Raw genomic sequence first — 13,995 nt, 5'->3', positions numbered from 1 at the left:
TGTGCCAGCTACATGTGTAAAGATTATCTAAACTAGATTGCTCTCCCTCAAAAGGCTGAGGATTTTGCACATAGGAAAAGCTAGTGCTGGATTTTTCTACATAGGAAAGTCTTATAAATTAGCAGACTTTCTATGGGATTGCTCACGTTGATGGGTTCAGAATGTGCATACCATATACAGGCTTTTAATATAGATGAAGCAGTTCGTAACTGCATAGTGAAATTAAAGGCAAAAATGTCACACTAATATTGATGTATAAAGACGGATTATGCCTGATAAAAGTAATGAGATTCTTTAAGGTTAGAACTGAGTTACTGGCTGAAGGTAAGATGACAAATATTTGATTGGTTTGAGAGAAAAATTAATCAAAATCCTCACAAGATAAGTAATTTTAGGCAAATTTTGGAGTAAAAAAATTAAGTTATAAATTAGAAACATGGGAATGTACAGGACTGGAAATGACTACTTCAGCTATTTGGCTGGCCCCAGAGTTCATCATAGACAGTTTACTACCATATGCCTCAACTACTTGTTCTCACCAGACTAGCTCTCCCTTAAAATTGCTGATCTTGGTGGCTCCCCTGGGTAGCTCATGTCAAACATTAACCATGCTCTGTTTTAAATAATTGCATTTTATCCTTCCATTTACCTTCCATCTTCTGAACTTCATCCAATGCCTCCTTGTTGTCAGGTATGATAAACCTTTTTACAGCGTCCAACTTGTCAATACCCTTAAGGCTCTTGAATACCTCAGTTCAATCACCTTTCAGTCTTTTGTAATGTAAACAAATTCCTCTTCTGTAGTCTCACCTTGTAGCTCAGATGTCTTTTTCATCTTTCCCAGTACCTTGATGTGCTTCCTGTAATATAGTGACCAGAACTGCACACTACTCCAAATGGGATGTAACAATGCCCTCCCTGTATAAGTGCAATATCTCATCCTGTGATTTGCTTTCCATTCCACATGCTATAAAATCCAAGATCCTATTTGCCTTTTTACCACTTCCGCACACTGTGCAAATGGTTTGTGTACTCTGTCCATCAATATCCAAAACTCCTTTTCCTGTGCTCTCACCTGGTACAGCGAACAACTAGCTGCTGCTTATCCTAATCCAAACACCTACACTTTGTCCGTCGTAAATTTCAGTTTAATTATTTTCCTTGCTTATTTTTAACATAAAAAGCAACACCATAATCTTGGCTATCCTTGTATCCTTTGTATTGTACCCCCATTCAGTTCCTTTGTTAAGCCAGTACTCTTAATACCTATAATTTCATCTTGGTCACCAGCATAGAATTCCAGATTACCTAAATTACTGTTGTCGCTTCTTGAATGTCTATACTCATCTGCAGTCCTTGAAGCAGTCCTCCCTGCCATTCCCACTCCACGTGTCATCTCTTCCTTTAGTCTACACTTACTATTAACCTGCTCTAAATTTCCTGTTTTGAACATTGCTTAACATGTGGTTCAATTCTGTACTATCTGTTCCCTAATTTTCCTTTACAAAAACAACTTGTATTTATATAGCACCTTTAACATAGTAAAACATCCCAAGGCATTTCACAGGAACGTTATCAGACAAAATTTGACACCTAACCACGGAGATGCAAGGACAGGTGACCAAAAGCTTGGTCAAAGATGTAGGTTTTAAGGAGCTACTTAAAGGAAAAGAGGTGTAGGAAGGAAATTGCAGAGTTTAGGGCCTAATCAGCTGAAGGCAGAACCACCAATGTAAGAGACTAGAATTAGAAGAATGCTGAGTTTGTGGAGGGTTGTTGGGCAGGAAGAAAGTAGAGATAGGGAGATGCAAGGGTATGTAGGATTTTGAACACAAGGATAAGAATTTTAAATTTGAGACTTGGAGCCAATGTAGGTCAACGAGTATAGGGGTGATGGTTGAAGGGGATTTTGTGTAAGTCAGGATACGGGCAGCAGAGCTTTGGGTGGGCTGAAGTTTACAGAGGGTTGAAGATGACGAGCCGGCCAGGAGAGCATTGAAATAGTCAAGTCTGGAGATAACAAAAGCATGGATGAGGGTTTCAGCAGCAGATTGGATGAGACGGGCAAAATTACAGAGATGGAAATAGGCGGTGTTGGTGATAGGATTATGAGGTCGGAAGCTCAGTCGTGGTCTCTAATAAGACGTTGAGGTTGCTAATAGTCTGGTTCAGCCTCAGCCTGGCCAGGGAGAGAGATGGAATCGGTGGCTACTGAACAGAACAACCATTTACCTTGCTATGTTCTACAGACTATTAGCAACCTCAACGTCTTATTAGAGACCACGACTGAGCTTCCGACCTCATAATCCTATCACCAACACCGCCTATTTCCATCTCTGTAATTTTGCCCGTCTCATCCAATCTGCTGCTGAAACCCTCATCCACCAGTGTATTACTGTATCTCATTTGTGCAGCTTTGCCCCTTTTCAGAACTCATCCCCAACATCCCAAAATGCAACCTTTGCTGTCTACACCATGGTTCCAGCCATTCATTTACCTGTTTAAAACCATAATATCCACCACATTGACAGTAAGTCAGAGATTACTACTCTAAGTTCTTTTTCTTTAATGCAGTACCTACCTCCTGCAAATAGGACTGCAGAATCTACAACCTTCTCTTGCCTGGGTAGTTGGTTCCCATAGAGGCCATGGCTACACCTGCTCTCTCTTCCTTATGACAGATGTTTATCTAGTTGCTGTGTCATCCCTCACTTTGGCACCAGACCATGCGTGAATCATGGTCACAATTGCATACCATTCTATTAATCCTTCTCTACCTCTCTGCAGTCTTTGACACAGTTAACCACACTATCCTCCGACACTTCTCCTCTATCATCCAGCTGGATGGAACTGCCCTTGCCTGGTTCCATTCTTATCTATCCAGTTGTAGCCAGAGAGTCACCTGCAATAGCTTCCCCCACTCCAAACCCCACTCTGTTACCTCTGGAGAACCCCAAGGATCTATCCGTGACCCCCTCCTATTTCTCATCCATGTGCTGCCCTCAGCGACATACAAAAATATGACGTCCACATATCCTTACGACATCCAGCTCTACCTCACCACCACCTCTCTCAACACCTCGACTATCTCTCATTGGTCACACTGCTTGTACTGGATGAACAGAAATCCTACAACTAAATATTAAGACCGAATCCATTGTCTTTGGTCCCCACCACAAATTTTGTTTCCTAACCATCGACTCCATCCCTTTCCCTGGCCACATCTGAAGCTAAACCAGACAGTTTGCAACTTTGGTGGTGTATTTGGCCCCCAGTTGAGATTCCAACCATATACCCACTCCATCACCAAGAGCGCCTACTTCCAACTCCGCAACATCACCTTGTCTCCGACCCTGCCTCAACTCATCTGCTGCTGAAACCCTCATCCATGCCTTTGTTACCTCGAGCCTTAAGTATTCCAATGTACTCCTAGCCGTAATCCCATCTTCCATCTTCCATAAACTTGAGCTCATCTAAAATTCTGCTGCCTATTTCCTAATTTGCACCAAGTCCCATTCAGCCATCATCGCAGTGCTTGTTAACCTACATTGGTTCCTGGTCCAGTAACACCTCAATTTTAAAATTCTCATCCTTGTTTTCAAATGCCTCCATGGCCTATTTCTGTAACCTACAACCCTCAGATCTCTGCACTCCTCCAATTCTGGCCTCTTGCATATCCCTAATTGTAATTGCTCTACCATTGGCAGCTGGGCCTTCAACTGCCTAAGCCCCAAGCTCTGGAATTCCCTTCCTAAACCACTCCACCTCTCTATCCTCCTTTTAAGATGCTCCTTAAAACCTACCTCTTTGACCAAGCTTTTGGTCACCTGCCCTATCTCCTTATGTGGCTTATTCTCAAATTGTGTTTGATAACACTCCTGTGCACTGCCTTGGGTTGTTTTACTATGTTAATTAGCACTATATAAATACAAGTTGTTGTTGTCTCTACGTATGGAATCTCACACTACAAATAGCCTTATTGGCGTATTTGCATTTTTTCCAGTCTAATTCCTGGATAGCTCCTTCCACTGTGATGTCAGTGTATTGATCAGGACTCCTTGGTTGGTCTTATCTGAGGAAGGACATAGAGGCGATGCAACAAAGGTTCATTAGATTGATCCCTGGGATGAGAGGGATGTCCTATTAGGAAAGATTGAGTAGATTGAGCCTATACTCTGGAGTTTAGAAGAATGAGAGGTGATCTCATTGAAACATACAAGATTCTGAGGGGGATTGACAGGTAGCTGCTGAGAGGTTGTTTCCTCTGGCTGGAGAGTCCAGGACTAAGGGCCATTTAGGACTGAGATGAGGAGGAATTTCTTCACTGAGGATTGTGAATCTTTGGAATTCTCTACCCCAAAGGGCTGTGGATGCTGAGTCATTGAGTAGATTCAAGGCTGAGATAGATAGATTTTTTTGGAACTAAGAAAATCAAAGGGATATGGGGATCCGATGGGAAAGTGGAGTTGAGGTAGAAAAATCAGCCATGATATTGAATGGCGAGCAGGCTCGAGGGACCTTATGGCCTACTCCTGCTCCTAATTCTTATTTAATGTTCTTAATTTTCTGAACCTGACAAACAAATTTAAAAGATTCCTCAACTTCGTAAATAAGTTGACAAGTGAATCTGAGCTTTGAGGACTCCCACTCTTCTTTTAGCCTTTCCAGCATCTTCCGTCACTTGTTTGGCGAGGCGTGGATCAGATGTAATCATTAAGCTAAAAAAAACTCAATAATTGTATAGAAAGGACGTTTACCGTTGCGATATTATAAGTGGGTGGGGAACGATTCGCTTGACAGTTATTCTGACTTGCTGATCTCTGTCCTGGAGATGACGCATCATTTCTTTGCAAAGTGTTCTTTCCTGCCTGTAGTGATTTAATTGCTTGTCTTTCAGATGGAACCTGTACCATTCCCTGGAGGATGGTATAATCAGCAGAGAGAACATGGCATTTGATGACACCCACCCGGTAATTGACGGAACGAGAAATGGAATAAGGCTCAGCGTGCTTCGTGGGGAACCCCCTGCCTTGATGTCGCCTGGGTGGATAAGGTGAATGTGACACTCAGGTTTGTGTCTTCACCAGACATGTCGCAAGAAACAACTTCTGAGCTAGTTGGGCTATCTTACTCCTATCGAAGGCTCCTGGTTTTAACTTCATGCCAGATGTCTCAGGAATCCGTACATTTCTGAACAGTGTGATAACTCAAAGTAACTTTTTTTTAAGATCAAGTTCAACTGCTCCAATAAAATCCAGTGCTGCATTAGAAAAGCTGGGAAGGGCTCTTAATTCCAATTCTATATTCTAACTTAAGCATTCATTCAAATCAAACCCAAACTGAAGAACTAAAGTGCAAATCTGGTAGGTTACGTCTATGTGAGTGCATCCTAATCACCTTCACTCATAAATCATTTTGCTTGAAGCGATTCACAACTGTATGACTGAGAATGCACGTCAAGTACGACTGTTTCCTGTTATTTATCAAAATTATTAAACCAACGGGGGAAAAGATAACCTGCAAAAGTTCACAGCTAGAACTTAAGGTATCTGGACAATCATAACACCTGGTTATGAAAGCGCCCTTCATGTAACTCCTGTAAGCAAATAAATATGACTTAGCCGAAATGGGAGGTCAACCTAGCATATTGTTTTTTTACCAGTTTGGTTTCATACTGGGTCAGGTGGTTTCTCCCAATGTGAGGGCTCATTCGGGACCATATTTTTTTGTGTTGCAGACAACACGCAAGAAGTTTTTAATGAGTTCTTTATTACTTTTTAATGTTTTAATTTGTTGGCTTATATAACCGACCTATCTTCGGTTGTGACCTGGTCTGTGCCTTGCAGTTGCCAATCAAACAAACCGAAGAAGATTTGTCCCGATGATTGACACCACAAAAGGCTTGAATTGCCTACTTATACTGGACAACTTCCAGACTGTAGCCTGTTCGAAACTGAGCAGCGGCCTGAGTTGGGTGTGTAAAATCTATCCCTCAGTTTAGGGTAGGGGTCAATGAACGCCACATAAAAAAATGTACAGATTTGCTTTCTCGAAGAAGGAATTGGAGGAGGGCTCTCAGTTAAAAATTAAGGGAGGGTTACAACCATTCTGGTGCATTTTGCAAAACGATAGCATGCCATTCAGTCACGTTGTGTGTTGTCTCATCGGATTACTGGATCCGTATAAACGCCCCTCTTCAAATGACAAGACAGCTGTTGCTTCAGTATCCACGGACATTAGAACACAGAAGCTGACCACACGTAACTCAAACGTCGTGGCCACTACTGATTGCATAGTTCGAGCCAGGGCCAGCACAAGAACATCCAAGGCTATCCAGGGGCTCACAACAATTGAGAGACTGCAGCGTATGTATTGAAAAATATTTAGGGGTAGCATTAATCGAAGGTTCTTACAGGATTAATAAACGTTACTTTTTCATAGGGTGTCAGCCTTATCTTAGTGGAAGCACACTCGCTGCTGAGTTAGAAGGTCCACACTCTCACGATTTGCGCATGTAAATTAGGCTGATACTTCATTGCAGTACTGTAGGAATGCTGCATTGTCAGAGTTGCCGATTTGGGGAGTAGCTAAACGGAAGCGCCTGCCCTCTCAGGTAGACGTGAAAGATCTCATGACACTATTGACCAGCAGGGAAATTCTCTGGCGTAGTCGCCAACATTTACACCTCAATCAACATGACTAAAACACAGCGAACTTGGTCATTTATCTCAGTGCTGTTTGTGGGACCTTGCTGTGCCCAAATTGGCCGCCACCTTTCTCCAGTGACTATACTTAGCTGGCAGTAGTGCCAATAGACACTCTGAAAATTGGCTGTAAAACGCTTTGGGATGTCCTGCGAACACTAGAAGCGCTATTTAAATGCAAGTTCTTGGTTCTTTTTTTTTATTTGCCGAAACTTCACATAAGTATTCTGGTAAACACCACGGTGGAATGCTGATAACCCTTTGTTTTTCAGCTTTCTGGCACTCTGATACAGTGAATCTGGCAAATTAATTTCAACATAGATAAGTGTGAGATAGTATCTTTTAATAAGAAAAATAAGGAGGTCACATATTACTTGGAAAATAAGAATCTAAATGGGGTAGAGGAGCAAAGTGATCTGGGCGAACAAATACACTTCACTAAAAGTAGGGTCGCAGGTAAATAAGGCCATAAAAACAAGCACACGGGTTTATTTCTAGAGCGATAGAATTGCAAAGTAATGAAGATATGCTAAACTTGTATTGATCCTTGATTAGACCACTGTACAATTCTGGTCACCATATTATAAAAAGGATATAGAGGCACTGGAGAGGATGCAAAAAAAGATTTACAAGGATGATACCAAAAAAGAAAAGAAATACTTATATGTATACCTTTCACAATCACCAGACGTCCCAAAGCGCTTCAAAGCCAATGAAGTACTTTTTGAAATTTGTAATGTAGGAAACACCCACAAACAGCAATGTGTTTTAGATGTTGATTGAGGGATAAATATTGGCCAGGAAACTGGGGATAATTCCTCCGCTCATTTGTAGGATTTTTTACATCCACCTGAGAGCAAGTGAGGCCTCAGTTTAACATCTCATCAAAGACTCAGTACTGCACTGGCATGTCAGCCTAGATTTTGTGCTGAAGTCTCTGGAGTGGGACTTAAATCCACAACCTTCTGATTCAGAGGCGAGAGTGCTACCCACTGAGCCACAGCTGCAAGGTTATATCTAGCAGCAATGGATAAACAGGCTAGGTCTCCTTTCTCTTGGAAAGAAAAGAAGGCTCAGGAGTGACCTAATAGAGGTCTTAAAAATTATGAAAGATTTTGATAGAGTAGACACAGAGAATGTTACCACTTGTAGGGAAGTGCAAAACTAGAGGCCATCAATATAAGATAGTCACCAAGAAATCAAATCGGGAATTCAGAAGAAACTTCTTTACCCAGAGTGATGAGAATGTCGAACTTGCTACCACAGGGAGTGGTTGAAGCGAATAGTTAAGATGCATTTAAGGCAAAGCTAGATAAGCATATGAAGGAGATGTGAATTGAGGATTATGCTGATAGAGTTAGATGAGGAAAGATAGGAGACGGCTCGAGTGGGGCATAAACACTGGCATAGACTGGTTGGGCTGAATGGCCTATTTCTGTGCTGTATATTCTATGTAGTATCTTCAGTCATGCAATTCCTGTCCTTGCATGTGACAAAATTGGCGGGTACAGCATTGCAAACCCTCTCCCTATGGCACTGCACTCTGTAGTACCCATAATAGTAGCACTACAATCACTGAACAATCCGGTTACTGCGTCTCCAAAGCAGCTGAAGACATTTACAGAGGCGATCATTTAGAAGCATCTCGTATTTCTCAGGTAGCAGCACCCAGACGAGTTCCTTTTGAGGACTATATGCCCTGCGTCTATTGTGTCTTTCAGTATTAAGTTGGGGATGATTTAGGACAGTCCGCCATGGTGCCTCCAAGCCCTGAGAAATTATATGGAATTTCTCCAGCTACTGAGGATGTATTATTTACTCACTCACATATGTACATAAGAAATAGGAGCAGGAGTAGGCCATTTGGTCCCTCGAACCTGCTCCGCCATTCAAAAAGATCATGGCTGATCTGATCATGGACTCTGCTCCATTTCCCTGCCCGCTCCCCATAACCCTTTACTCCCTTTTCGCTCAAAAATCTGTCTATCTCCACCAAATATATTCAATGACCCAGCCTCCACAGCTCTCTGGGGCAGAGAATTCCATAGATTTACAACCCTCCAAGTGAAGAAATTTCTCTTCATCTCAGTTTTAATTGGGCGGCCCCTTATTCTAAGACTATGTCCCCTAGAGTTAGTTTCCCCTATGAGTGGAAATATCCTCTCTGCTTCCACCTTGTCGAACCCCCTCATTATCTTATAAGTTTCAATAAGATCACAATCTTCACAATGCTTCACATCCAGATCAGATACACCAAATCCCCCTCTCAGAGCAGAATTCTGTGCTGCTGTAGAAGAAATCCAAGAACCCTCAGCAATGGAAAGGTTGTCCATTCAAGATGCACTGCAACTGAGGGTGGCATCTCACCAACCTCACTGAGACAAGTCGTACACAAGCTCCGAACTCAAAATGAGCACCTCGGTCGCTGTTACCCCCGTTGTCATTGAAAGCAGTTCGCAAACAGGGATTATCAATGAATCCAAATTGTAGTAGTCTGCTCTTAGATCTTGGCGTTAGATCTGCAGCCATGGTTCACAGTCAGAGCTGGATACCGTTTTGAAGTTCCCCTCACAGGCAACACGGGTTTTCACAGAGCACGCTCGCTGTGCTGGCGGACCTTCATAACACAAAGACCAGCCTCATAACCGTTTTTTGTCGGGGAATGATGTTCCTTCATGTTAGAAGGATATCTTTTTTTGGTTTGGATTCAAGAGAAACAGCCACGGAGGACAGTGGAATTCTGTAGCTTTGGCTTCTGTCTTCATGCAGCAGGAATAGCCAGCTCCGACAAATCTGACAGTGCGGTAAAAGATCGAACATCTTGAACGAGTGGGGTCTTTTTGTATGGCTGGTCAAGCGCAGTGAAGAAAGAGCATGTCCGCCGCTTCAGGCCGCCTCTATAGTAATCGGGAAGTGATTTTTAAAAATCAGGACAGCTTGTGAGTGCTCTCACTAATCAATCGCACCATCTTCTGACAAAGCCAAGATGAACGCATCTGATCACAGAGGTTTTTTTTTTGCTTGTTCCTTTTTGCACGAACTTGGCATTTTTGATGTCCCATTTGGCCGAGAATTGACGTATGATTCAGAAGAGTTCCTTTACCTATTATAGTGGGAGTGATAAAGACCTGATCAATTATTTTCCAATCCAGGTCAACCTCTTCGTGTATGGGAGATCCGGAATTCAAACAAGTAGATTGATAAGGATATCAATTGCTATAATAGCTCGGCAGTCAAAGTGCAACGGGTTTGAGAAGATTTAAAATCGCACTAAAGTAATTACCAAGTTGCCAATTACCGTTTGGAGTTCTTACTTTTTGAACATTATGGGTTATTTTACTTGCCAAAGAATGGAATGAGAACATGCCGCCTAGTTCAACAGACCCATTCCTTCCATATTATAAAATACATTAAATCTCCCAAAGGAAAGTTCAGCCAAGTTGATCTGTGTACCAAAGGTATTCTGGAGATTGCCTTCACTTTCCTATCTGACCTTGCATCACTTATTGTGCACCCTTGACCACCGTCCTTTATTTGTCTTAGATCATTGCCCTCATGGCATTAATGGCGGGACTGAGTCACCATGGTGAAGTCGTTCCTATCTTTTCAGTGATCACTTTTCTTCATTAAATGATTTATAGAATGATCTTTGTTGTTTTAGTCCAAGAACAATTGCTCATTAGTTTAGGTCAACTCTGTTGCCATGATTATTTTTCCTACAAGAGTTAAAATTATGCATTGGAAGACTCAGCTCAATGGAGGAAGTGAGTCGCCAGTGAAATCCTGCTGCAAGAAAGCTTACCTGAGAATGTTTGTCATGGCAACCCAGTTAGACTAAACAAGTGAACAAAAAGTCTTGCGGTCGGGGCGAGGTATGTGTGTGTGGACGGTGGGGGGTGGGGTAAGTTGCTGAGAACACATTGCAGCAAAGGGGAAAAGAACAATATATTTAAAGGAATGGCCGATAAGCATTTGCTTGCCTAATATACCACTATGATTAGCATCTTCTAGTCTTTAGATATGTTTTAACCAACCTCACTCAGTTGTCAGCATTGGCCACTTTGGACATTATCCTTACATAATGCAGTATTGTAGACACGAATCCAAGTACTGGAATATTTAAAATGCGCCATGTGCCAGTTGTGACAAGGAATAACCTGCAATTGGACTTCAACGTCTATTAAAAATATCTGTTTAATCTCTTATTGTAATAAATTGAAAGAGATATTGCCAGCAGAGGTATTGACTGTGATAGACTGAGAATTTAATTTAATTGAATGTGTTTTATATTTAGTCTGTCAAAGTCAACAATTCTCCTGCAGATTAATATAAATTTATCAAAATGTGAACGATTTTGTTAATCATTTTGATACAGGTTGATACCCAGATGACAGCGGTATCTCAATGATTTCATAGCTGTTTGTAACCACGTTGGTTATTCTAATTATAGCCAATCTTTAACCCTACGCATAATCATTATAAGACAAAGAATGAAATCAAAAATAAATAGCTGAGAATATGTGTGAGAAACAACATAGGAGACAAAAATGATTATGGAAACCAAGTGAAATACATTTCTCAATTACAGACTTTCTGTGATTGTTAATACTGAATTTTAAAACTATCTGGCATCATGGATACATAGGATTACATAGGATATACAGCACAGAAAAAGGCCATTCGGCCCAACCAGTCCGTTTATGCTCCACTTGAGCCTCCTCCCGTCTTTCCTCATCTAAATCAATCAGCTTAACCCTCTATTCCCTTCTCACTCATATGCTTGTCTAGCCTTCCCTTAAATACATCCATACTATTCGCTTCAACCACTCCCTGTGGTAGTGAGTTCCACATTCTCACCACTCTTTGGCTAAAGAAGTTTCTTCTGAATTCCCTATTGGATTTCTTGGTGACTATCTTATATTGATGGCCTCTAGTTATGCTCTTACCCACAAGTGGAAACATTCTCTCTCCATTCACTCTATCAAAACCTTTCATAATTTTAACTGTCACCCCTCAGTTTTCTTTTTCTAGAGAAAAGAGACCCAGCCTGTTCATCCTTTCCTGATATGCATACCCTCGCATTTCTGGTATCAGCTTTGAAATCTTCTCTGCACCCTCTCCAGTACCTCTTTATCCTTTTAATAATATGGCAACCAGAACTGTACGCTGCACTCTAAGTGTGGTCTAACCAAGGTTCGATACACGTTTAGCATAATTTCCCTACTTTTCAATGCTATACCTCTAGAAACAAACCCTAGTGCTTGGTTTGATTTTTTATGGCCTTGCTAACCTGTGTCGCAACTTTGAGTGATTTGTGTATTTGTACTCGGAGATCCCTTTGTTCCTCTTTGTTCCCAGACTCGCACCCTCCAAGTAATAAGTGACCTCCCTATTTTTCCTACCAAAATGTAATACCTCACATTTATCTGTGTTGAACTTCATTTGCCCATTCTGCAAGCTTATTAATGCCCTCCTGTAATTTGTTGCACTCCTCTTCAGGATTTGACTAACCCCCCACCCCTAATTTGGTGTCATCCGCAAATTTAGGAATTATGTTTTTGATTCCAAAGTCTAGATCATTCATATAAATTGTGAACAACAGTGGTCCCAGCACTGATCCTTGTGGAACACTGCTACCCACCTTCTGCCACTGTGAATAGCTACCTTTTACCCCTATTCTCTGCTTTCTGTCTTGAAGCCAGCTAGTGTTGAAGAGACTGGTACTATCACTGGTGAAGAGACTGATGCTGTTAGTATTGAAGAGACTGATGCTGAAACAGGTGTTGAGGCTGGCGATGAGACTAGTGCTGTTAGTGATGGTAAGACGTGTTGCTTGTGGTGAGACTGCTGCTGTTAGTAAGGATGAGAGCGGTGTTGTTATTGCTGGTAAGACTGTTGCTGGTGCTGTTTTTGCTGCAGATGATGCGATGTGGATCTGTACATTTGGAAATCCAGCCCCCTCCCCAAGTAGAGAGAGCCGAGTGCGCAGGCGTGCCTCCTGGAACACTATCTCTCTCTATCTCGAAGCCGTGAGCCTCCCTCACACATAGACTCACACCCCGAAGGACCCTTGCACCATGAGCAACGTCTCCAACACTTCAAGCTGTTGTGAGGGAGCACTGAGCCAGAGCATCTCCTTGGCAGTCGCCTATGCCTTGCTGGCCACAGCGGGGAGCTTTGGCAACCTGCTGGTCATTTATCTGGTTTACTCGGTCAGGAGACTCCGCAGCACCAGCAACGCCTTCATCGTCAATGTGTGCGCCGCCGACCTGCTGGTGTGCGCGCTCTGGATGCCCCAGGAAGCGGCGGCGCTGGCTCAGCCCATGGGACACGCTGCCTCGGCCGGCTATCAGATCTTCAGGGGCGGGCTGCTCTTCCTGGGGCTGGTGGCCTCGCTCTTCTCTCACTCGCTGATCGCCCTCAATCGCTACGCTCTGATCACCAAGGTGCCGGCCGCTTACCGCAGCATCTACCGGCGGAGGAACGCGGCGGCGATGCTGGCCACCGCCTGGGTGCTGGCCGCCCTCCTGCTCTTGCCCTGGTTGACGGGGCAGGCTGGCAGTGGCCGGCGGGACGGGGGCGGGGGCTGCGCTCCGCTCCGGCACTTGGTCCCCGCCCTCTCTGAGCGCTGTTTAGTCCGGCTCAGCCCCTACACCGCCGCCGTCACCGCCAGCACCATCCTCGCCCAGACCGCAGTCCTGCTCTACTCGTACTTCAAAATATTCCGCAAGGTACAGGTGAGTGTGAAAAGGGTCAGCGTCCTCAACTTCCAGATCATCAACAACCTGCCCTACCCGTTCGCCAGGAAGGACAAAAAGTTGCGCTTCTATGTCTCTTTCGTCCTGTGCGTCTTCATCCTGACCACCCAGCCGTTCCTGTGGGTCATCCTGTGCGGACTCTTCCAGCCGCTCCCCAGCCTGCCCTACAACGTGTCCTGGCTGCTCTTCACTCTGCTCTTTGTGCTCAGCCCCTATCTGTACACCCGCAAGAACGAGGAGTTCAGGAAATCGCTGCGATCCGTCATCAGGGTGGAGTTTTCCCGGGCGTCGGTCGGTGTGGAGCCGGGGATCCAGGTCGTCTCCCGGTGACTCCCTCAGTGCAGACCCAGAGGTGGCCTCAGACCCCGAGCGGTCAGCTCAATGCTGCTTCACCCAAACCATAGCGGATCCAGCAACATTGCGCACAAAAATGTCCCATCGGACTTCGGGTCGAAGCTACTGGGCTTTGAAAAAATCTACTTATTACCTGAGATCGAGTGTTCAAGAAATTATAGTCATGCTTTTGAACGGAA

The 13,995-nt window shown here is 43.5% G+C and overlaps 2 protein-coding genes across 2 annotated transcripts in view; both read left to right on the top strand.

Annotated features, from left to right (window-relative positions):
- Positions 1-5,258, top strand: part of cdc14ab (cell division cycle 14Ab) — a 231,351-nt gene extending 226,093 nt beyond the window's left edge. The window contains exon 16 of the mRNA XM_070887250.1: positions 4,898-5,258. Within this exon, the coding sequence (XP_070743351.1) occupies positions 4,898-4,957 (60 nt within the window). The 3' untranslated portion in view covers positions 4,958-5,258. The remainder of the gene's footprint in view (positions 1-4,897) is intronic.
- Positions 5,259-12,781: 7,523 nt separating this feature from the next.
- gpr88 (G protein-coupled receptor 88) lies at positions 12,782-13,792 on the top strand. Its single transcript, XM_070886173.1, has one exon. It carries the CDS (start codon positions 12,782-12,784, stop codon positions 13,790-13,792), a length of 1,011 nt encoding a protein of 336 aa, XP_070742274.1.
- The last annotated feature ends 203 nt before the right edge of the window (positions 13,793-13,995 follow it).

This window comes from Pristiophorus japonicus, chromosome 8 (assembly GCF_044704955.1).
Source record: "Pristiophorus japonicus isolate sPriJap1 chromosome 8, sPriJap1.hap1, whole genome shotgun sequence".
Lineage (NCBI taxonomy): Eukaryota > Metazoa > Chordata > Chondrichthyes > Pristiophoridae > Pristiophorus > Pristiophorus japonicus.
This window is presented reverse-complemented; position numbering and strand designations above follow the sequence as displayed.

What these genes read in the sequence shown, in the direction of transcription:
- gpr88 (XM_070886173.1), top strand. Translation starts at nt 12,782, where the DNA reads ATGAGCAACGTCTCCAACACTTCAAGCTGTTGTGAGGGAGCACTGAGC.